The sequence below is a fragment of the Leptodactylus fuscus genome, chromosome 5, assembly GCF_031893055.1.
Source record: "Leptodactylus fuscus isolate aLepFus1 chromosome 5, aLepFus1.hap2, whole genome shotgun sequence".
In the NCBI taxonomy this organism is placed as follows: Eukaryota; Metazoa; Chordata; class Amphibia; order Anura; family Leptodactylidae; genus Leptodactylus; species Leptodactylus fuscus.
Window position 1 is genome coordinate 175,520,330 of NC_134269.1, and position 25,893 is coordinate 175,546,222.

General features: G+C 41.8%; 1 protein-coding gene across 6 annotated transcripts in view; it reads right to left on the minus strand.

The window, feature by feature from the left end:
• TENM2 (teneurin transmembrane protein 2) overlaps window positions 1-25,893 on the minus strand; it is a 1,311,127-nt gene that overhangs the window by 63,861 nt on the left and 1,221,373 nt on the right. For all 6 annotated transcript variants that reach the window (XM_075274735.1, XM_075274734.1, XM_075274733.1 and 3 more), the window contains 4 exons: window positions 18,950-19,160; window positions 10,154-10,273; window positions 9,268-9,529; window positions 6,700-6,967 (listed from right to left, as the gene is read on the minus strand). In XM_075274735.1, coding sequence (XP_075130836.1) covers window positions 6,700-6,967; window positions 9,268-9,529; window positions 10,154-10,273; window positions 18,950-19,160 — 861 coding nt within the window. The remainder of the gene's footprint in view (window positions 1-6,699; window positions 6,968-9,267; window positions 9,530-10,153; window positions 10,274-18,949; window positions 19,161-25,893) is intronic.

A 25,893-nucleotide genomic window follows, 5' to 3' on the forward strand; every position in this document is an offset into this window, starting at 1 on the left:
TCCTCCATCTCCGTTCGATTTGGTGGTGGATGACCAGCAACCCACCCTCATCGACGATGATGTGACGCAGTTGCCGTCAGGGCATCCAGTTGACTGGCGCATTGTGCGGGAGGAGGAGATGAGACAGGAGTTGGAAGAGGAAGTGGTGGATGATGAGGACACTGACCCGACCTGGACAGGGGGGATGTCAAGCGGGGAAAGTAGTGTGGATGTTGAGGCAGGTGCAGCACCAAAAAGGGTAGCTAGAGGCAGAGGCAGAGGTCAGCAGCTTAGGCGAAGCCAGGCCACACCCGGAATCTCCCAAGATGTTCCAGTTCGTACCCAGCCCCGAAAAACTCCCACCTCGAGGGCACGTTTCTCGAAGGTGTGGAGTTTTTTCAAGGAATGCGCCGAGGACAGATATAGTGTTGTCTGCACAATTTGCCTCTCGAAATTGATTAGGGGCTCTGAGAAGAGCAACCTGTCCACCACTTCAATGCGCCGTCATTTGGAATCCAAGCACTGGAATCAGTGGCAGGCAGCAACGGCAGGACAAAGGCCGCCTGCCGTTCACGCCACTGCCACTGCCTCTGCCTCTGCCTCTGCCACTGCCACTGCTGACTGTGCTGGCGATGCACTCCAGAGGACGAGCCAGGACACCACTTCATCTGCCTCCGCCACTTTGTTGACTTCTACCTCATCCTCCCCTGGTCCTGTCTTATCTCCTTCTCCTGCACCATCAAAGGCACCATCAGGCGTTTCTTTACAACAACCCACCATCTCTCAGACATTGGAGCGGCGGCAGAAATACACTGCTAACCACCCACACGCGCAAGCCTTGAACGCCAACATCGCTAAACTGCTGGCCCAGGAGATGTTGGCGTTCCGGCTTGTTGAAACTCCCGCCTTCCTGGACCTGATGGCAACTGCGGCACCTCGCTATGCCGTCCCTAGCCGTCACTACTTCTCCCGGTGTGCCGTCCCCGCCTTGCACCAGCACGTGTCACTCAACATCAGGCGGGCCCTTAGTTCCGCGCTTTGCACAAAGGTCCACTTGACCACCGACGCGTGGACAAGTGCATGCGGACAGGGACGCTACATTTCACTGACGGCACACTGGGTGAATGTAGTTGAGGCTGGGACTGCTTCCCAAACTGGCCCGGTGTACCTCGTCTCCCCGCCTAACATTCCTGGCAGGGACACGAGAAGAACACCCCCCTCCTCCTCCTCCTCTACCGCCTCCTCCTCCGCCACCGCCTCCTCCTCCGCCACCGCCTCCTCCTCCGCTGTTAGATTGACCCCAGCTACGAGTTGGAAACGTTGCAGCACTGGCGTTGGTAGACGTCAGCAGGCTGTGCTGAAGCTGATCAGCTTGGGGGACAGACAGCACACTGCCTCCGAGGTGAGGGATGCCCTCCTCGATGAGACGGCAATATGGTTTGAGCCGCTGCACCTGGGCCCAGGCATGGTCGTTTGTGATAACGGCCGGAACCTGGTAGCAGCTCTGGAGCTTGCCGGACTCCAACATGTTCCATGCCTGGCCCACGTCTTCAACCTAGTGGTGCAACGTTTCCTAAAGAGCTACCCCAATGTTCCAGAGCTACTGGTGAAAGTGCGGCGCATGTGCGCCCACTTTCGCAAGTCGACAGTAGCCGCTGCTAGCTTAAAATCTCTCCAGCAACGCCTGCATGTGCCACAACACCGGCTTTTGTGCGACGTCCCCACACGCTGGAACTCAACGTTTCAGATGTTGAATAGAGTGGTTGAGCAGCAGAGACCTTTGATGGAATACCAGCTACAAAACCCTAGGGTGCCACAAAGTCAGCTGCCTCAGTTTCACATCCATGAGTGGCCATGGATGAGAGACCTTTGTGACATCCTACGGGTCTTTGAGGAGTCCACAAGGAGGGTGAGCTCTGAGGATGCGATGGTGAGCCTTACAATCCCGCTCTTGTGTGTTCTGAGAGAATCCCTGATTGACATCAGGGATAACTCAGATCACACAGAGGAGTTAGGGATAGCATCCGATCCGTCACAGCTGGAGAGTAGGTCCACACATCTGTCCGCTTCACTGCGTTTAATGGAGGAGGAGGAGGAGGAGGAGGAGGAGGAAGAAGAGTTGTCCGATGATGTGATGGTGATACAGGAGGCTTCCGGGCAACTTCGAATCGTCCCATTGTTGCAGCGCGGATGGGTAGACATGGAGGATGAGGAGGAAATGGAGATTGAACTTTCCGGTGGGGCCAGAGGAGTCATGCCAACTAACACTGTGGCAGACATGGCTGAGTTCATGTTGGGGTGCTTTACAACCGACAAGCGTATTGTCAAAATCATGGAGGACAACCAGTACTGGATCTTTGCTATCCTTGACCCCCGGTATAAAAACAACATCTCGTCTTTTATTCCGGTAGAGGGGAGGGCCAATCGCATCAATGCTTGCCACAGGCAATTGGTGCAGAATATGATGGAGATGTTTCCAGCATGTGACAGTGGCGGCAGGGAGGGCAGTTCCTCCAGTAGGCAACCAAGTTCTCACCGGTCCACACAAACGAGGGGCACACTGTCTAAGGTCTGGGACACCTTGATGGCACCCCCTCGCCAAAGTGCCGCCACGGAGGGTCCTAGTGTCACCAGGCGTGAGAAGTATAGGCGCATGTTGCGGGAATACCTTTCCGACCACAGCCCTGTCCTCTCCGACCCCTCTGCGCCCTACACGTATTGGGTGTCGAAGTTGGACCTGTGGCTTGAACTTGCCCTATATGCCTTGGAGGTGCTGTCCTGTCCTGCCGCCAGCGTCCTATCTGAGAGGGTGTTCAGTGCAGCCGGTGGCATCATCACTGACAAGCGCACCCGTCTGTCAGCTGAGAGTGCCGACCGGCTCACTTTGATAAAAATGAACCACCACTGGATAGAGCCTTCATTTTTGTGCCCACCTGTGTAAAGCACCCCAACATGAAACTCCATGTCTGTACTCAACCTCTCCAATTCCTCCGCATCCTCATACTCATCCACCATAAGCGTTGCACAATTCTGCTAATACTAGGCTCCCTCCAACATGATTTCCCCCAACTCTGCTGGTTAGAGGCTCCCTCCACCCTGATTTCCACCAACTCTGCTGGTTAGAGGCTCCCTCCACCCTGCTTTCCCACAACTCTGCTGGTTAGAGGCTCCTTCCACCATGAATTTGCCCAAACTGGGCTGTTTAGAGGCTCCCTCCACCATGAATTGGTCCAAACTGGGCTGGTTAGAGGCTCCCTCCACCATTAATTGGTCCAAACTGGGCTGGTTAGAGGCTCCCTCCACCATGAATTTGCCCAAACTGGGCTGTTTAGAGGCTCCCTCCACCATGAATTTGCCCAAACTGGGCTGTTTAGAGGCTCCCTCCACCATGAATTGGTCCAAACTGGGTTTTTTAGAGGCTCCCTCCACCATGAATTTGTCCAAACTGGGGTGGTTAGAGGCTCCCTCCACCATTAATTGGTCCAAACTGGGCTGGTTAGAGGCTCCCTCCACCATTAATTGGTCCAAACTGGGCTGGTTAGAGGCTCCCTCCACCATTAATTGGTCCAAACTGGGCTGGTTAGAGGCTCCCTCCACCATGAATTTGCCCAAACTGGGCTGTTTAGAGGCTCCCTCCACCATGAATTTGCCCAAACTGGGCTGGTTAGAGGCTCCCTCCACCATGAATTGGTCCAAACTGGGGTTTTTAGAGGCTCCCTCCACCATTAATTGGTCCAAACTGGGCTGGTTAGAGGCTCCCTCCACCATTAATTGGTCCAAACTGGGCTGGTTAGAGGCTCCCTCCACCATGAATTTGCCCAAACTGGGCTGTTTAGAGGCTCCCTCCACCATGAATTTGCCCAAACTGGGCTGGTTAGAGGCTCCCTCCACCATGAATTGGTCCAAACTGGGGTTTTTAGAGGCTCCCTCCACCATGAATTGGTCCAAACTGGGGTGGTTAGAGGCTCCCTCCACCATTAATTGGTCCAAACTGGGCTGGTTAGAGGCTCCCTCCACCATTAATTGGTCCAAACTGGGCTGGTTAGAGGCTCCCTCCACCATGAATTTGCCCAAACTGGGCTGTTTAGAGGCTCCCTCCACCATGAATTTGCCCAAACTGGGCTGTTTAGAGGCTCCCTCCACCATGAATTGGTCCAAACTGGGTTTTTTAGAGGCTCCCTCCACCATGAATTTGTCCAAACTGGGGTGGTTAGAGGCTCCCTCCACCATTAATTGGTCCAAACTGGGCTGGTTAGAGGCTCCCTCCACCATTAATTGGTCCAAACTGGGCTGGTTAGAGGCTCCCTCCACCATTAATTGGTCCAAACTGGGCTGGTTAGAGGCTCCCTCCACCATGAATTTGCCCAAACTGGGCTGTTTAGAGGCTCCCTCCACCATGAATTTGCCCAAACTGGGCTGGTTAGAGGCTCCCTCCACCATGAATTGGTCCAAACTGGGGTTTTTAGAGGCTCCCTCCACCATGAATTGGTCCAAACTTGGCTGTTTAGAGGCTCCCTCCACCATGAATTGGTCCAAACTGGGGTGGTTAGAGGCTCCCTCCACCATTAATTGGTCCAAACTGGGCTGGTTAGAGGCTCCCTCCACCATTAATTGGTCCAAACTGGGCTGGTTAGAGGCTCCCTCCACCATGAATTTGCCCAAACTGGGCTGTTTAGAGGCTCCCTCCACCATGAATTTGCCCAAACTGGGCTGGTTAGAGGCTCCCTCCACCATGAATTGGTCCAAACTGGGGTTTTTAGAGGCTCCCTCCACCATGAATTGGTCCAAACTGGGGTGGTTAGAGGCTCCCTCCACCATTAATTGGTCCAAACTGGGCTGGTTAGAGGCTCCCTCCACCATTAATTGGTCCAAACTGGGCTGGTTAGAGGCTCCCTCCACCATGAATTTGCCCAAACTGGGCTGTTTAGAGGCTCCCTCCACCATGAATTTGCCCAAACTGGGTTGGTTAGAGGCTCCCTCCACCATGAATTGGTCCAAACTGGGGTTTTTAGAGGCTCCCTCCACCATGAATTGGTCCAAACTTGGCTGTTTAGAGGCTCCCTCCACCATGAATTGGTCCAAACTGGGGTGGTTAGAGGCTCCCTCCACCATTAATTGGTCCAAACTGGGCTGGTTAGAGGCTCCCTCCACCATGAATTGGTCCAAACTGGGGTTTTTAGAGGCTCCCTCCACCATGAATTGGTCCAAACTTGGCTGTTTAGAGGCTCCCTCCACCATTAATTGGTCCAAACTGGGCTGGTTAGAGGCTCCCTCCACCATGAATTGGTCCAAACTGGGTTTTTTAGAGGCTCCCTCCACCATGAATTTGCCCAAACTGGGCTGTTTAGAGGCTCCCTCCACCATGAATTGGTCCAAACTGGGTTTTTTAGAGGCTCCCTCCACCATGAATTGGTCCAAACTTGGCTGTTTAGAGGCTCCCTCCACCATTAATTGGTCCAAACTGGGCTGGTTAGAGGCTCCCTCCACCATGAATTGGTCCAAACTGGGTTTTTTAGAGGCTCCCTCCACCATGAATTTGCCCAAACTGGGCTGTTTAGAGGCTCCCTCCACCATGAATTGGTCCAAACTGGGTTTTTTAGAGGCTCCCTCCACCATTAATTGGTCCAAACTGGGCTGGTTAGAGGCTCCCTCCACCATTAATTGGTCCAAACTGGGCTGGTTAGAGGCTCCCTCCACCATGAATTTGCCCAAACTGGGCTGGTTAGAGGCTCCCTCCACCATGAATTGGTCCAAACTGGGTTTTTTAGAGGCTCCCTCCACCATGAATTTGCCCAAACTGGGCTGGTTAGAGGCTCCCTCCACCATGAATTGGTCCAAACTGGGGTTTTTAGAGGCTCCCTCCACCATGAATTTGCCCAAACTCTGCTGGTTAGAGGCTCAATCCACCCTGATTTTCAAAACAAATGTTGGTGCCAACCTCAACTTACTACAAGGGCCAAATTCACTGCTGGTGACAAGCTCTCCTCACTGCAAGTGCCAAATACACATGTTTCAAGGTGTTTTCCTACTGTCAGAGAGGTGGTATTGAGTGTGTAAAGTGTGTAGTTGTTAGGCTGTGATGTTGGGGTAATAGAGGGTCTTTGGTGTGTTAGATGCCCCCAGACATGCTTCCCCTGCTGTCCCAGTGTCATTCCAGAGGTGTTGGCATCATTTCCTGGGGTGTCATAGTGGACTTGGTGACCCTCCAGACACGGATTTGGGTTTCCCCCTTAACGAGTATCTGTTCCCCATAGACTATAATGGGGTTCGAAACCCGTTCGAACACACGAACATTGAGCGGCTGTTCGAATCGAATTTCGAACCTCGAACATTTTAGTGTTCGCTCATCTCTAGTGACGATCCGTTTCCGGAAATGTATAATATAATCGATATGGGTAAATATACCTTTTTATTACTAATGTTATTTAGATAGTAGGAGGGGGGAGGGTGTTTAGAATAGTGTAGGGATTTCCCTTTAAGGAAACTGATATTGAGCTAACAATATATGTGACCTATTTCAGTGAACGGAAAAAATGTTAGTATTCCACTACAAAAATTTAACTTTGCTTCTATATAATGACATGAGAAAATAAGTCCTGATATTGTAAATGTCCTTACTAACTCATTACCTGGCCTATACAAAACCAATATCTTACTTTTTGCTACTGGATTGATCTCCATATCATATCTCCATATCGTTCTTTCGGCAGTAGTACATACCTACGGCATCTGATAGTCCATACACTTTCTGACCATACGCATCATTTTTGTCCCAAACAAATGTATAGGCCAAGTTTGGTGAAGCCTGAAAAGTCTTCTGGAATAGATGTCCTTCAACTGCTACCATCAAATGTACTTTAATAAGGTTAAGTGGAACAGTCGACTGAGTCATAGTGATCTTTAGCAACGACTTGTATCCTGGAGTTCGAGAACTCAGATAACAAAGTCTTAGGTTGGAGCCTGGCATCTCTACCTCCTCATGGAGAACCTGAAACGTGAAGACATTTTAAATCAATTTCACAAATCAATAAAATATAGTACAAGCAGGATGCTTTTCTCAGCTGCCTATCCTTCCTTTATAAATAATAGGAAGCAAAACATGAAACCATTAATTACTTACTTTATCCTTAGTTTACACTAGTTTTACATTTTCATCAGGCAACCACCATACTTATTTATAATAAAATATTTTCTACAAGGAATTCTCAAAACAAGAAAAAATATGGTAGAAATGCAAAAAAACAAACAACCCCCCCCCCCCCAGAAAAGTACCTAAATGTGTCTACCTATACCTATGAGCCAAATACCATCATGCTCAGAAGTGCTTTGTGCAGCACAGTTGGTTTCATGCAACTAGGGCATTCTTTGACTAGGATTACCAATGCAGAGGAATAAAGTTGTCATATTTCTCTCAACTCTTACAAACATTGTCTATATTTACAATTTCCTGCATACTTATCTATAAGAATGTATAAGGAAGAGCTGTAATGACTTGTTGTCTAGAAAGACAATACAATGGAACACTGTTCCGTTAGATTCTTCAGATCTGTTGTCTGTTGCCCGGCATGTAAAATACTTTCCTTGCAGTCATAAGAAGGGACGTGGAGAGCCAAGCTTTGAGAATTCTGTACTTTCCTAATCTACCACTAGTGGCCACTATTTCTCTCAATTTGAAATATTGTTGCACTTCCACTCCTCACCACTGGAGGCTGCTGTGTTCATTTTAGGAATTGCCTTGACAAAGATGACGATGACGATCTGTACCAGTGTGGAGCCACCTTGTTTTCTGTTTGGGCCTATTTATATCCATGAGACAGTACAGCCTTTGCTCGAGTATTGTGACTTTTAACAAACCCTAACAATATTTATAATCCATAAAGTAGATGGGTAAGGTCTCCTAAAATATTCTACGAGAACTGCTGAATACTGTCCCGTTGCCCGCCTATACATTGCTGATTGACAAAACTCATTCTATGCAAAACTTGTATAAAACAGTCAGCTTGCATGTAGGATGAAGCAGGATGTATAGGATTTTTCTAGAAGTAAAGGAAATATATGATGTATCCACATTCTGCATTCATGTCACATCCATTAGCAACCCCTCTAGACAAAAGACTGTCACCACAAAGATGGTTAAAGAAAATCTTAGAAACTTTTCAACTTATCTATATTTCAAAAAACGTTTAAAGACGACCTTTTGCCAGCTCTAGACATCCTTCAATAGGTGCCACTCCATTGATTTTGAGTTGGATTTAGAGTCCCCAGCATCCCAGAGCAAAACATTGTTGGTTTTAGTACAATTATGCTCTCTACTGTCAGGTGGGCTGTCTATGTCTGTCTACTCCAGCCAAGGACCACCCAACCCGAGAGTAGATAGTATGAGTGTACCAAAAGTAATAGAAGTGAATGGTGAGGATTACAGGATGCAAAGAGTGGTGAAAGGTTCATTTTTCATATTAATATATAGTTATTTGTGGGAAACCCTCTTTAAAATTTGAAGTGTTTACTCAAAGGTGCCTATACACTAACCTGGACGCAATAATGAAATCATGACCGGGACCTGAGACTTGTAAGGTAATTGCCCTATAGTTATACCCATGTTTCTGGGAACATAATAATAATAATAATAATAATAATAATAATAATAATAATAATAATAATAATAATAATAACTTTATCAAACAATAGGAGTGAGGGCTCTGCTCACGAGAGCTTACATTCTATGAAATTCTATAATTCTACATTCTATAAAATTTCATATATCATATGGTTTCCCTTAGAGAATAGCAGAACAAATTTTAAGGGTTTTTTTTACAGTATTTTTGTGCATATTATTCATTGGCTTGTATGTTTTATTTTCACACAATAAAAACTATAATGGTAAAATTACTCCGCATCCATAAAAAAAAAAAGTTATTACAAAGTTAGAAGATTTTGTGATTCACTTCATAATGTAACGGTTTAAGATAAATGATAAACGTGAATTACAAAAGAATATATCTTTTTTCTTATTATCTGTTTGTGACTTTTTGTACTAACCCCTTAGCATTTCAAGGTTTAATGTATCTATGGGAAATGCAATTCTGCCGAGATTACATTGTATTGCAAACCTTTAGCTGAACCTCCGCATTTCAAGGGAAATAAACAGGAATACTGTCTTGTGATCCCTTTGAAACCATACAAGTAGCTACTCTGAAATGGTAATTTGTTTGTTAAGTATTCTGGTGTGCATTATTATTGTACATTGCTTAGTTTTATGCTTTTTCAATTGAAGTACAGTTTGAGTACCTGTGTTTCTGGAACTATAGGGTTTCTTCTGGGTGAAGAACTGAAGAAGGTGGAAAGAGGTGAAGAGATAATAACTGGATCTGGCCTCACAAAACCACTTAAGTCACAGCTAGGAATAGTGTTTTCCTCCGTCTTCATCGCCAGAGTGTCCATCGCATAAAAGCTGTTCCATGGCAACCACACAGTTTTCTCTTGACTAATAAAAGGAGCCCTCTCAAAGTGAAGCGTTAGAGATGCCCCGCCATTGGCTATTAAATCAAACCTATAAAACAATGAAAAACAATAAAAATAACATTTTTTAGCAGCTCCCTAGCATGTCAAACTGAATATTGTAGTCAGTCTTTGTCTTTTGGCAATTGTTGAGCTTCTATGTTCTTTTCTAAAAAAAAACAAACCCCGATGCTGCACATCACAAAAGAAAATACAGTCATTTCACGGAGTTGATTTAGCATAATCTATATTTTGAATAAATTATCAGTGGTATTATTATGAAAGTAGACAAGATGACAGGCAGCCACACCTCCTCTTTGGCAGAACTCAGTCACATAGCATGTACCTTTTAATTCGACAATCAAACCTAAGAAAATTTGACAAAACTACAAGTTTTTCAGGGGAAATCTTTTAGATTTTTAAACATATTAAATAAAAACACTCTTTGGGCTCATACAATTAGAAATTTTATGGACACTGTTGGGGTGCAAGGTATATAGTATATGCAAAGTATATAGTATGTACCCTATTGTGGCCGATGCCAAAGAGTTGGTAAATATATGTGAATTGACTGGAGGTCGGCCCTAGCATCCTGTGATATCTCAAATTGAAAACATCACAATTCAAGTGCCCGGCCCCAGCTGCCATAACATAAAAAAAATAGTATGCTACTTACGTGCCATCCTGACGTGTTATAGTATAACCATACTTTGGATATTTCACAAATGACACATTCACTCCAACAAGAGGAGTTCCATCTCCGGTCATGACTTGTCCTCTTATTAATGAGACCAGGCTGGAAAAAAATAATTGCACAGTAAGAAAGTGATAATGAGCGAAAAGAACTTCATATATATGAAGAAGCAAGAAAAGCTTCCACTTTTTGCATTATTAGGAATTAGCACTTCTTGGACAACTCTTGTACTGTGAATGTTAACCTCCATTTCTACGTGATAAGACAGATTGTGATTGATCGGCCGTCTAGTAAACAAAGACAACAAAGAAGAAATCTATTTCTTGGAAGACATTACAGTTAATAATATATATGTATGCTTTTGAAAATGACGGCTTTCTGTAATTCCACAAGAATACAGTGTTTTGCTTTCTTGTAAAAGAAAATATAATATTCTGTTATTTGCTTTCTCAGACGTGTTCACAAACATACAACATATGGGAAACCAGGAAAGAGCACATATTTTTGTCAAACACATTTGCTCAGTGTTACATTTCCATTAGTTAAAGAGGACCTTTCATCAGATTGGGCACAGGCAGTTCTATATACTGCTGGAAAGCTGACAGTGCGCTGAATTCAGCGCACTGTTGGCTTTCCCGATCTGTGCCCCTGGGTAAAGCGCTATCAGTTCCGGTACCGTTGCGCTTTACAGTCAGAAGGGTGTTTCTGACACTTAGCCAAGAACGTCCTTCTGCCCAGCAGCGCCTATCACGCTGTACTGTGGAGTGGGGAGGAACACCCCCTCCCTCTGTTCACACAGCTCGTCCATAGATGAGTATTATCAGGAGGGGAGGGGGCGTTCCTCCCCGCTCACACAGCACAGCGCGATAGGCGCTGCTGTGGAGAAGGACGTTCCTGGCTAAATGTCAGAAACGCCCTTCTGACTGTAAAGCGCTACGGTACCGGGACCGATAGCGCGTTACCCGGGGCACAGATTTCAGCGCACTGTCAGCTTTCCAGCAGTATATAGAACTGCCTGTGCCCAATCTGATGAAAGGTCATCTTTAATGTTGGATTAAGCAGCATGCTAAATAGGTTCTCCGACTTTTAGGCTATACCCTTAATCAGACTCCCTTTTTTTTTTTTTTTATATTGGTGGTGCGTTGTACAAAGGCATGTGTCTCCCAATCTGTGGCCAAAGCACTGATATCAATAAAGAGAGCTGTCCTTCCTTAACTTTCCTCTTCACTCAACACATTCCAAGATATGTGGCACAAGATGACCAGCTTTTCTAAAAAGAACCCTAAACATTAGTTTATAATTCTTGAGAGATGTCTATCTTACATGTCTTTATGTAACAAACCAATTTTCGTGCTGTGGACTGTAGCCTGTCAGGGTTTTTGCAAGACACAATGTTGGACCAAACTGGTTTCAGGGGGAAACCTCCAGCAAATTCACTCTAAAGTAACAATGGACATATCTGTTTGCTATACCTTCAGCGATTGAAAAAGTTGCCTATTTTTTAAACCAAACTTTCATGTGAAATATATATATATATATATATATATATATATAAACATTTTTTTATGATTTTGTCACCCTTCCTTGCCTAGAAAACTCTCCCATATCCCTCAATGAGTCAGTTTCAAACTATTGCTGCCTATGGCCATGACTATGGCCTATTTCTAAATGTTAACAGAGCAGAAGAGAAAAAATAGGCACAAGTAGACGGCCATAAAAATCATATACAGAACATAGAATACATAAATTTACAGACAGAAAATAAAAACAGATTAGAAAAAAGTGATAGATTTTACTATTTGGTTTAATAAATGCATTAAAAAAAATACTGATATGGTCCTATTAATTGCAATTCACTGTGCTCCTTTAACAACTCGCCCTCTCCCCATCTCCACTTTAGGGCTGACTTCTGTCTCCACTGCTGTAAGCTCACACCCTCTGCAGTCAGAATGGAGGTCACTTCAGCCCTCTCCATACACTAAGCTGCTGATTGTTCACAGATGGACCCAGGGAAATAGCCATAGGGAATGAGGGGGTAGCCGTCAATGGCACAAGGTAGATAGATTTTAGATTTTGCCTTGGGGCTCAAGAGTCGAGAGTATGCCTCTGGAAGCGCCCCCTTCCACTGCACAAAAAATAATATACAGTGTATAGAGCCCGCTGCATCTGGCTTTGTATAATCTGCTAATGTCATTTGGTGGGGTCTTGTGTGTCGGATCCTTGCTGATCTCTAACTTATTACTTATTCTAAGGCCATTAATTATCACTCTTGGAGATCTCCTTTAAAACCCTAGAAATGCTAGAGTCTTGGGGCACACTGCACATCACCTTCTGTGTTGTAGGTACTATCCAGCGTCTGGAAATCAAATTTTAATTTTGCTCAGGGCTACATTTTGTATAAAATTGGCCCCATGTGCCATCATTATAGTTGACACCTATACGTAATGAATAAGAACTCATGCTCTAGCATCACAAAAGGAGAGCATACTCTATAAAGTCCCCCATCCCAAATGGCTTAAGATATTCTCTTTACATAAAGCCACAGATCCGCATAATAAGACATCTTGCTTAGCCTCCCTTACCTTTACTGCTGGCTAGTATTTATCATCATATAAGGAATACCTATGTTATAGGTCTAGGTTTTCGCTTCTATGTATAGCACTAGTATATGACCCATATGTAACATCTCTTGAGGTTATGGACATGTTTTTTTCAGAATTTCCTGCAATCATCTTAAGATACATATATCTTCTGTTGTAAAAACTAATGACACTAAATGTGTTAAATTAAAGTATTCATGGTCTTTGCATTTTATGCTATGCATGTTATTTTCAATACTGCCAGTGAGGTTTACAGAAATATAAGATAAATGATGCAGACATATTGGATTAAACAAAATGATTTGGCAGTAACAAATCTTCCAGATAAATTTGCATAATTCCTTGGGTCACAAAGCCTATGAAAGACCCATGAGCATAGGGGTCCAGATGTGTAATGGCAACCATGTCTTACAGCATGTCACATCATCACACAACTTTTATGCCGAGCTAGTGACAGCCATGAAATGTAATGAATTTCAAGAACACACAACCTACAGAATATTGGCTTAAACAAACCTTACAAGACTCATTGCGTTTAGCTCTGGGGGCACCGGATCAACTACTGCAGATGTAGTGGGGCTAAATATATATTGAGCACTTACATGGAAATTGATAACTGAAATTTCTAAAATCTCATTAAATTACCCACACCTTTATGGAAACCTCAGATAATACATTATTAGGTTTATTTTAGCCCTTAGAGCTAAAGGCAAGGGTATGCATGTGATACCACCTTAGTATGTGCTCCATTATATATGTCAGTATCTCTATCTGCATAGGCAGGGTTCACACTAGCGTCGGTGTCCGACAGCTAGTGTCCGATGCTCATGTTCGTGCAAAATCTTGCGCGGACATTAGAGACAATATTGCTCCTGTTTGGTTCGTGTGGCTGGAAGTAAGCCACATGTATATTTAGGTTATCAGTTCTATCTAGTTAGTTACTCAGACGAGCAGATTTTTATTTTGTTTTTGGCTGAAGTTAAGGCTGTATTTTGCTCATTTTGTGCCAAGGTGAAATCAAGGTTTATTTATTTTCCTGTTTTTTTCTAAATAAACCAGTTTGCTGTATATTTTGTGTCCCTGTCTTTACTGTTTGGGTCTGCATCATTACTTCTACTGAGCTACCTTCCCTAAAATACATTATATATATATATATATATATATATATATATATATATATATATATATATACAGTCCTATGAAAAAGTTTGGGCACCCCTATTAATCTTAATCATTTTTAGTTCTAAATATTTTGGTGTTTGCAACAGCCATTTCAGTTTGATATATCTAATAACTGATGGACACAGTAATATTTCAGGATAGAAATGAGGTTTATTGTACTAACAGAAAATGTGCAATATGCATTAAACCAAAATTTGACCAGTGCAAAAGTATGGGCACCTCAACAGAAAAGTGACATTAATATTTAGTAGATCCTCGTTTTGCAAATATAACAGCCTCTAGTCGCTTCCTGTAGCTTTAAATCAGTTCCTGGATCCTGGATGAAGGTATTTTGGACCATTCCTCTTTACAAAACAATTCAAGTTCAGTTAAGTTTGATGGTCGCTGAGCATGGACAGCCCGCTTCAAATCATCCCACAGATGTTCAATGATATTCAGGTCTGGGGACTGAGATGGCCATTCCAGAACATTGTAATTGTTCCTCTGCATGAATGCCTGAGTCGCTTTGGAGCGGTGTTTTGGATCATTGTCTTGCTGAAATATCCATCCCCGGCGTAACTTCAACTTCGTCACTGATTCTTGAACATTATTCTCAAGAATCTGCTGATACTGAGTGGAATCCATGCGACCCTCAACTTTAACAAGATTCCCGGTGCCAGCATTGGCCACACAGCCCCAAAGCATGATGGAACCTCCACCAAATTTTACAGTGGGTAGCAAGTGTTTTTCTTGGAATGCTTTTTTTTGGACACCATGCATAACACATTTTTGTATGACCAAACAACTCAATCTTTGTTTTTTCAGTCCACAGGACCTTCTTCCAAAATGAAGCTGGCTTATCCAAATGTGCTTTTGCATACCTCAGGCGACTCTGTTTGTGGCGTGCTTGCAGAAACGGCTTCTTTCTCATCACTCTCCCATACAGCTTCTCCTTGTGCAAAGTGCGCTGTATTGTTGACCGATGCACAGTGACACCATCTGTAGCAAGATGATGCTGCAGCTCTTTGGAGGTGGTCTGTGGATTGTCCTTGACTCTTCTCACCATTCTTCTTCTCTGCCTTTCTGATATTTTTCTTGGCCTGCCACTTCTGGGCTTAACAAGAACTGTCCCTGTGGTCTTCCATTTCCTTACTATGTTCCTCACAGTGGAAACTGACAGGTTAAATCTCTGAGACAACTTTTTGTATCCTTCCCCTGAACAACTATGTTGAACAATCTTTGTTTTCAGATCATTTGAGAGCGGGTTGTCCATGCTCGGTGACCATCAAACTTAACTGAACTTGAATTGTTTTGTAAAGAGGAATGGTCCAAAATACCTTTATCCAGGAACTGATTAAAAGCTACAGGAAGCGACTAGAGGCTGTTATCTTTGCAAAAGGAGGATCTACTAAATATCAATGTCACTTTTCTGTTGAGGTGCCCATACTTTTGCACTGGTCAAATTTTGGTTTAATGCATATTGCGCATTTTCTGTTAGTACAATAAACCTCATTTCAATCCTGAAATATTACTGTGTCCATTAGTTATTAGATATATCAAACTGAAATGGCTGCTGTAAACACCAAAATATTTAGAACTAAAAATTATTACAATTAATAGGGGTGCCCAAACTTTTTCATAGGACTGTATATATATATATATATATATATATATATATATATATATATATATATATATATATATATATATATATATATATATGAAGAGCTCAACGGAAAAATGGCCCAAGTCCACATTTTGTCATATTTCAAATTATTACCTAGAAAGCTTCTTTGTACCTCGTTCTATGCATTGGGTTTACAAGGTACCTAGGATTAATGACCTAAGTCCATATATTTCAATGCAGAAGAATTTACATTCAATGGAATAATGGCCTAAGTCCAATACAAACTTACTTCACTCTCGTTGGTCATTTTTTCATTGAAATCGTGACTTCCGGTCTGTTGTTTATATTAGTGTAAAAACTTTGTCTTATTGTTTAAAAGGCTCTAAATCGACTTTTGCACATATTTAGCGCCGAAAAGGGAGGCAGGTAATTATTATTCTTCATCGTTTAATAATAGTAGTAATTAATAATATTAAATAAATAATATTTATACATGAAGCTGCAATTTTTTTAATAAATAATACAATTTATGATTAGGATTAACGGTGTTCATTAGCTGATTACATTGGATAGATATATTCCACAATAATGCCCGTTTGCTTTAGGCTAAAACTTTAAATTTCGTTTTTCTCATAATATTGATTTTTGGACTTAGGCCATTTTTCCGTTGAGCTCTTCATATATATATATATATATATATATATATATATATATATATATATATATATATATATTTATATTTATTTAGCTATTCTTGCTAAAAAGTTACTACATTGTCAATGGTGCTGCTACCCTACTTTAGTTTTAGGGTTTGCTTTGTTGAGTAGAGAGTTAAGTATAGTAGATACAGATAAAGCGTACTGAGCCAATAGAGCACATGCAAGTGGAACCATTTCTGTTTTGCCAATTTGGTATTTGTAGACACCAATGACAAAGGCAGCTTCAAATCGCTGTCTCCTCTAAATGTACATATAAGAAATTGTTCTGAAAGCTTTTCCCTGAGATAAACAATAAGCCCACTCTCCTTGGTGGCAGTGTTGCTCTTGCTATTGATTATATTGCGGCGCTATAGCCTTTAGTCATTTTCTGCCATTATTGTTTGAAAGCCATGAGTTTCTCTGTTTACATTTACTATAAAAACAGGCTTTCTTTGTAAGGGCTAATAAAAGGCACATAGAGGAAAGCACTGCATCTTTCAGAGATGGCAAATTGGCAGGTAGGACGCTCTGGAGCTGGATTTAATAGTTTAAAGGTAATTCTGTACAAGCAGTGCTTCTTGACACCGAAAACTCTTGGACTGGCTCCCAGGCTTAAAGCAAAAGGATCAAAATGACCTGTGCCTCATCGCAGATAATGGAATCCCTGTCACCGCCTGGAAATCAATCTTATGCAGTTAGTGTCTCTCCCTGTTTTACCATTACTTACTCCCTATCAGTCAATCCCAGAGCCGAAATACTAGTAGAACCTGCGCACTTATGTGGTGCCTGTAAACACAGGGATAATTCTACAATGTGGCACATTACTATAGACATGGGGACATGGCCATCTCCTTTTAAGTTACAATTAAGAAGGAATATTATATCACTGCCAAAAACTAAGTCTTTAACCTCCTTTTATTCTATCTCCTCACATAATGTTCTGGGAAAGCTATGCAGTTTTCTCTGCTGAAATGAAAACTATCAATTTATATTTCTTTCTTTAGCAACTTAAGTAGAAGTTGATGGTGGAGGAAAGTGTACTGTCAAGCTATTACCAGCTTTAACAGGTCTTAATGGTCTCGAGGGGCCTGACTGATCTCAATTGACCTTGTAGCTCAGATTGACAGTTCAAAAACCCCTGCCGGATGTCTCATAGCCACAATAAACTCAATCTAGCTAAACCATTTGTCTCAGTAATACAGTAAAATAAACACTGTCAATGGCCTGTCTGCTGATACTGCTAAGTACTGCCAATAAACAATAGTACAATAATAGCTGCACCTCGCAATGACATCTAGCTCTCTAGGGGATATTTCACAGTTTTCTTTGTTGCTTCAGAATTTATAATCGCATACATATTTATCAATGAGATAACTCAGTAAATCTACAGTATATTGGTCATATATTTGGTCGAATAGCAAAACTGACAGGTAATGATATGCCAATGGGCATCAGCATGATACTTCGATATGGATTGTATATAGTTCTCAAGTCATGCGTTCACAAACAACTTTACACTACATATTTGTGTGTTTGTGTATATATAATAAGGGGGAGTAGTATACCAACCAGGGACAGAAATAGACTTGACAGGCTGATTGGAAGGGCCAGTTCTGTCCTGGGGAGCCCCCTGGACCCAGTACAGGTGGTGGATGACAGAAGGACACTGTCCGTGGTGAGCTCCATGCTGAAGAATAAATCCTACTCCACGTATGAAAGCATTGTCAGTGACCGACTGCTTCACCCCAAGTGTGAGTAGGAGCGCTATTGTAGGTCCTTCCTCCCAACCACAATCAGGCTGTATAATCTACATAATATCAGGCCAAGCGAAGATCACTCGGCACAGAGAACTAAATGATCCTGAAGTCTTTTCCTTTTTCATTAGCTACTATGACTCCCAGTATTTTTCTCCTATCTGCTATTCTGAGCTTATGTGTGTGTCCTTCTGTAATATATTACTGTTATTATCCTGTATCTGTATTACCATGCTGCTGTAACACACTGAAATTTGCCCATGGTGGGACTATTAAAGGATTATCTCTTATTTATCTCTCATATATTTATATATTCACAAGGACCTCATGAAATGTTTTATATTATACATAACAACTGTATAACAAAATATTCCCAGATGAATTGCTCTCCATTTCTAAGCCTACTGTAGAATGCAGTTTCAAGTGTGCTTTGGTCTGTACATATTAACCCCCAGTCTTCTGCTCCATATTATAAAATTCACTGGATATAACCATTAATGTGACCTTCCTTCTTTGGTTGGACACATGCAGATATGCGCATCACTAGTTAAGCAGCTTTTCTAGAAACAACATGATTTCATGATACTTTGTCACAAGGTGTTATGCTATATGTAGCCATCCTGTGAGTGCTGAGGCAGTGAATTTTGTCAGCACTCCATGATATTGTTGAATTAGTATAATAATAAATGTGTTCCTGACTGGAGATCAGTTAAGTGTGGATACAACGGAATATAAAGGGTGTTATATTATATATTTAGTGCAGTGCAGAAATAAAGTATACATAATAAGATGTAAAACACCTTGGCTATATGGCAACTACAAACTTGAGGGTTATTTATTTTTTATTTTTTTTTAAGATGGATACCAAAGCTGCTAAAGGATTCTTCTTTTAACTTCACATGATCCTCTAAATCTGTATTAATCTTTCTATTTTGTACCTGCTGTTGAAAGGATTTTCTCCAGGAATGATGTGCGTGCTGTCTTTTCCTACCAGAAGTTTGATTCGATCATAAAAAGACTTTACTGCTGGTGAGCCTGACTGGCTTTGTTGGATGATATCAAGAGGATCACGTGATCCACGGCAAAGTAAACTCGACTGACAAGTTGTTTGCAGACAACAGTCTGGGTCCAGGCAGTCCACAAGCCCATCTGAAAGAATGTAATAGAGGTGAATGAATAACAGCAACTTTAACAGATATACATAACAATAAGTGACAGTGTTGTAGAGCAGAGTATAAGAAGTCTTCCAGCTCGCGAGTTGTTAACCATTTCTAGCTTCCAGGGAGTCTTAACTTCGGCATGAATAACAACTCGTGGAGAAAGAACCTTACCAAGCATTAATATACGGCCCCATAAATGACTTCTGTATTCTACAAGCTCCCTAAGCAAATGGGAATAGGGCTTCTTTTATGTGTAGTGTAACATAACATAAAACTACAATAACATATTGGTACAAGGACGGAATCATCATATGCTAAAAAAAGGAATGATAGTTGTGAAGTGCTCATATAAAAGTATCACGGCATCTGTATTTTTTTTTAGTTAGTAAACTGGATTATAAAGGAATATCAACCAAACAAGGATTCTAGGATGTTGCTTTTGCAAGTAAGGTCAAATTAAAGCAAAAACATAATAAATAGGGAGAGCGCTACCTAAAACGTATCTGTAAAATAGAGCATAAAATATGACACGACCTGTCGATATTAACAGTATGAGGATATTTATCTTTTCACCCACCAATAATTCCAGTACACTCAGCAAACAGGTTATAAGAGACCCTTCACCAACCTACAAGACTAGTTTATATGACACACTCTGTAAACCATATGACTTAATAGAAGGAGTTTATACAATGTTTCCTCTTGCATGATGATAGGCTCACACTTGTGTTTGGATTTCCCTGTGGAGTGTATAGACTATAATGGGGTCCGCTGGGTTTATGCCCAAAAAATGTAGAGAGAAAAGTCCTGCTTGCAAGTAATGGGAATCCTGAACAAAGAGCTGGTGCAGGTGTGAACCTAACCTTAAAACCTTCTAGTTACATTGCTCACTTGAGCGCTCGCCGAAGATGCATTTGATATGAATAAAGAGAGGAGAGCAAATTGTTAGCAGACACCTCTGATGGTGGCTTATTTCCCTGAGAACAGAAGGATCAGGCACTGCGTCCTCCGACTCCCCTGTGCTTCTATCCCATTACCTCTGCCAGAGGGTGGGGGGTCAGGAGGCTTTCATACATACTAGGTGTTTGATGGAAGTCAGTGCGCTTAGCCAATGTTATTTTATCTACTGAAACACCAACCTGATCGGGCAGTATAGTTGTTAATGTTGATGGTGGGATTATTTGTACAATCATAGCGCATTGCAGCTATCCGAAAACTTGCGTGATTTACCTTACTTGACATGGGTGACATCACTTCTTCTACTCCATATCTCTACAAATGCACAATGATAATACTCACCGATCATATCATTTTATACAGGACATACTATCTTATATCCTGCCGGACAGTGGTTAAGAATATATACCCCATAGCGCTGTAGACAGCTCATCTCTCACTACAGGTTGTTCAATTAAGTGCTTTTACTTTTTTTTGTAACTTTTTTTTTCGTAACTAATCCTTTAAATGTGAAATCAATAACTCCACAATAAAGTGGCCATGTCTGGTAAATTAGGTTCTTCTTAAGGTAATTAAAGACAGAAGCGATTCTGTTAAGCTGTTTGCATATGATTGATACATAATGACACAGATAAATTGGACCCATTGCTAAGAATTCTACCGACAACCAATCCACTAGATGTTATCTCACACGGCTAATGCAGCTTTCAACCAAGTCTTTGCACTTGGGGATTTGAAACTAGCAGGAGCACGCGACACAATGGCAAGGAATCATGCACAGAAGTCATGTATCCTGACAACTTTCAGACAGCTCTGGCGGTGCTATTTAGTAGGTGTATGTACAATACTAAATAGTTATTCCAAGTAATGTTTATGTATATCCAGAGCGGGAGTCGTTCTTACACACACTGGTTTGCACGTCTTAATGACTATGCTTGGCTCCGTTAAGGTGTAATTGTCTCCTTTCTGAACACATATATGTTCCATTCCACTCTTCATGTCTATTAATACGTGTGAACCTATTATTCCCACATGACCTCATAACGGCAGCATGATAATGGGCTTCTACAGGCAGGCACTTTTTGAAGACACTGAACTTTAAATTGGCACACCAATCTCCCAGTGGCCTGTCAGTCAGGAGAATCACATCATTGTGCCAGTGAGCCCCTTTGGATATAGTCTGACATTGCAATCTCCACTAAATTACCCTGTCACTGCCAATCTTACAGTTATCTTGCAAACAATCAAGTAGGCAATCAAACTGCTCAGAATTGCCAGTTCAGGACCTGGGAGGTTAGTATGTCTCCATTCAATACCAGTAAAAAAGAATATCATTCTTTTGACATTGGATGAGAGACTTATATATTTATTTCTCATTTCCTTTATAGCAAAGGGCAGCACTCTATAACATCTGAATATACCCTTCAAGACCACCGTGACTTTGTTCTGTCAGTGTCACAGAACATTACGTATATAACATATATATCAGAGGCAATTCATAGAGTGTGAATGGAATATTGGGAGCGTGTCACCACTCATTACAAATATATCATACAGTGGCTACCCTAGGCTTGGCTCGCTGACATTAATGGCTTTTTCCAATTCCCAAAAAATTTTCAGGTACAGAAATCATTTTCATTCACACATTAAAATAGCTTTGAGCGTTACACAAACACCAAGGAACTTCAGACAATAGTCACAGAAACCCATACTCTGTATTCATTCACTCATATTAAGTATTACGTGGATAGTCTGTTTCCCACAAAAACACTGTATAAAAGCCATCCTCTACCATAAGTTTAACCTTTGATAGGTGTTTGACATAAAAGTCCCTTCTCAAGATCATCTTGCTGTGCTCTTGTATACTGTTATTTGCAGTAGTTCTTGTGCATTACACTTGTGTGTTATAGTGTAATGTTCACTGTGTATTGTATTGTTTATACTGATGACTTACAGCATAAGGTTTGTGTGCCGCTGCCACTTTATATATTGTTGCTACTTAAGTCATTGAGCAGATATTTTCTGGATAGATGGTTGCACAATGATTCCCAAACAAGTGGAACGCTGTTGTGCCCATTGGTTGTGCAGCATGTGGTGCCTTTTTCACCACTCAATGTGCATCCTTAGAATACTGAGTCCTGATGCTTTCTGCCATGCCAAAGGGGGTATAGCCCCTTTTAAAAGGAGTTTTCCCCGGGTTTTTGATGGTTGAGTCCAGTCCAGAAATTCATTCCTTGTGGACCGTCTAGGAAGTCTGAAAGTAGGCTGGAATCCAACCCAAAAGTCAGCTGAGTAAACCTTTACCATGTGTTTCGAGTAGCAGGGCCCATAAGAACTCAGCGCAACCACTGTACGAGCAGGAACCGTTGCTGTCTACAGTCTGTGAAACTTCCAGAAAATTGCTGTTAACAACTAATGCTCTATCCAAAAACTGCTGTATCTAAAAAAACTACTTCAGCAAAGTATTGAGTTACAAAACGGCCTGTGAGTTGGATTATTTGGCCTTCTAAAAGCACTGGAGTTGCAGCGATCTGGCTGTCCTGTACATTCTTTTGGGTATACTCGCATAACGGATGTTGCAGCGATTGCAACACAATAGATTACAGCAGCTCAGCACCTGCATGTTCTGTCTAACAATGTTAACAGTTCAAATAGATTTTCTCCAAGGTAACCACAACTGGGGTGCCAGTAAACAATACACCAAATGGACAGACATCTCATAAATCTAGACAAAAGTAGAGTAATGGAGAATAAAAAGACATGTACATAGTTGCTGGTCAGTAGCTAAAGAAGTTGTAAGTAAAGCTGATACCTACTGCTTTCTTTTTCTCTATCAGTATGTCTTTGGAATGTGGGAGGAAACTCACACAAGCATGGGGAGAACATTCAAACTCATTGCAGATGTTGTCCTTGGCAGGATTCAAACCCAGGACTCCAGCACTGCAAGCCTGCAGTGCTAACCACTGAGCCACCATGCTGCCTGCCATTTTGGGTCTTGAATGGGTTGTGCCACAATCATATCCTATCACCTATCCAGGATAGGCCATAAATATCTGATTAATAGGGGGTCAACACCCAGCCCCCAGACCGATCTGCTGTACGGAGAGGCTTCTGGTGTCCGTCCTGTAAACAATATGGGCCTGGAAGCAGAAAGCTCCTTCATCTTCATTGCAGCTCTCAGTTGCTAATTACTTCAGTGGGAGCTGAGCTGCAGTGAAGGTGCCATATTGCTAGACAGTGGACAGGGCTTTCTGCTTCTGCTCCTGTATTGTGTACTGGACAGGCGTTGGAAGTGGCTCTGTATAGTTGATTGGTCTCGGGACTGGATGTTCACCAACTACTGATCATATATTTATGGCCTATCCTGAAGATAGGCTATTAAAAAAAAATTAACCTGGACAATCCCTTTAAGCGTCATTTGCACTTTTATTTTTAAAAACCCCCAGCTTTTTTCATAGAAATGGTGCATCTATTGGACTAGCTAATGGTATGATGGTGCTCAACATAACATCCTCTACAAAGTACTATGGCTAGTTTGATATTGAGTTTTCTGGTAATAAACTCACTTTAAAGCATTCCTGTAAATAGGTTTGGTAGCCAACAATGGCTAACCCAAACTTAAGCCGCAGTCATGAGACCCAGACCCAGCCTGACTGCCCTGAACAACTACATCTACTTTATCAACCTCTGATTTCTGTATTTTAGCACTAAAAATCCAGACTATAATTTTCTCTTCTATCTCCCTATATTGGGTTTAAAAAAAAAAGAAAAAGTCAAACATTGGGTTAACTTGTTTCCCCGAGTAGAGCAAAGTATTATTTTCTCATTCTTCTTGTTATTTAAGGAACGATGCACTATAATTTTAGCAAGCCACATGTAACTTGCAAAATATTCTCATGAAGTGCTATTCAGCTTTTTTTAAACACAAAATAATTCATGATATTCGTTGGTCAATGAAAAACCGCATAAAGAATCTTATGATAATTATAGCTTTTACTGGAATCCACTAAGATTCTGGTCGCTTATACAATTAAACTAAAATGCGAAATCAAGAGAAATTCAGCAAGGGGTAATTTAAAAATGTGCATAACAATCTTCCTATTTCCATACGCATGAAGGAAATAAATAGATTTGACTGGAATAAGGATTGTACTTGGTAAATGTGGATAATTTACATAGTGAGTGGATTCATGCTACACTAAGAACATCTGTTCTCAAAGGCTAAGTTATCTATATACCTTTATGCCATAATAGTCATTAAATATAGGGCTTGGGTTAACATAACAAGTGAATTACACTCCGGGACACCTGTAATAGAGAGCTGAGCCAAACATAAACCCTATGCTTTCTCATGTAATCTCATTACTGTTTGCGCCTGAGTAAGAGTCAGCTACAACAAGTCTGTGTATCAAGGAGATGCAGTGTACTGTATAGCAAACTACTAAAGTGATCGTTTATCTGTAACCGCTTACGATCACATGCCAATCATCCAAGCAGAAGGTTAAATGGTTGCCAGCTAGGAAACCTGAACTTACACACCCACTAGAATACCCTTCAGATATGGCTGTAACAAGCAACATCACTATTGCTTCAACAAGGATACAGATCACTAACTGGACCTGTAAAGATAATTTTCTTCTAAAAAAATACATAGGAAAATTATTTTATTAAAGGAAATCTGTCTTGAAGTAACTAAAATCTGCACCTCAGTTTCATAGGATAGCACTGTTGCTTTCCTGCACAAGGCTCTTGGATTTGAACATGACTACATCTATATGGAGGTTATATGCTCTTCCGGTGTTTCTGTAGGTTCCGCTTACTCTGATTTCCTGGCACACTTCAAAAACATACTGATAGGTTAGGCTTTATTCACACAAACGTGTAAAACAACCACATAACAAATGTTTGTTTTAAGGCCCGTCACATTGCACTAAAATCAATGCATTCCTATGGGCTTATTTTTTATGGACCGTGTGAATGATCTGTCAAAAAAAGGGCTTTATATTTGTCCGTTTTCACGGATTACTCAATAGGATCAAGTCTATGAGGAATCTATGACAAGAGATGTTGCATGGATGCAAATTGGCTGTGAACAATGTGAATTTTTCACTGCAGCTATGTATCACAGCTTTGCGAATTAATCCTTAACTGGCTTTCTATGAAAACTGTCCAACTTTAGCAGGAAATGTTGAAAATTCTTAGCCGGTGGTCCACCAAAAATAAGCGTGTTTAAGGTGATGACTGTTTGGCCAATCACGTGCCAATATGTGCAGACTCACTGCCGTTCAGTCATATAAGCTATCCAACCATCAGCATTAACAACTGAACTACCCTTCGATGATGCAGCTTAGTTGTTAATGTTGATGGTGCGATCTTTTGTACACTTGAACGGATGCATCATTGCTGTCCAAAAACATCTCTATGGAAAAAATTTTGGAGTTGCTTTTGAAAATCTGAACAGTAGGAAAGATACTGATGTGCTTGAAAGTTCCAGAGTATGGGGTTGCATGGGAGAAATCTTGGAGAAGATTAGAGATGAGCAAGTACTATTCGGATCAGCCGATCCGAACAGCACTCTCGCATAGAAATGAATGAACGTAGCCGGCACGCGGGGGTAAAGTGGCCGGCTGCCATCAAAGCGGAAGTACCAGGTGCATCCATTCATTTCTATGGAGCGTGCTGTTCGGATCGGCTGATCCGAACAGTACTCGCTCATCTCTAGAGAAGATCACTTGAGACGGAGTCAAGACCAGAGCTTGTGAAGG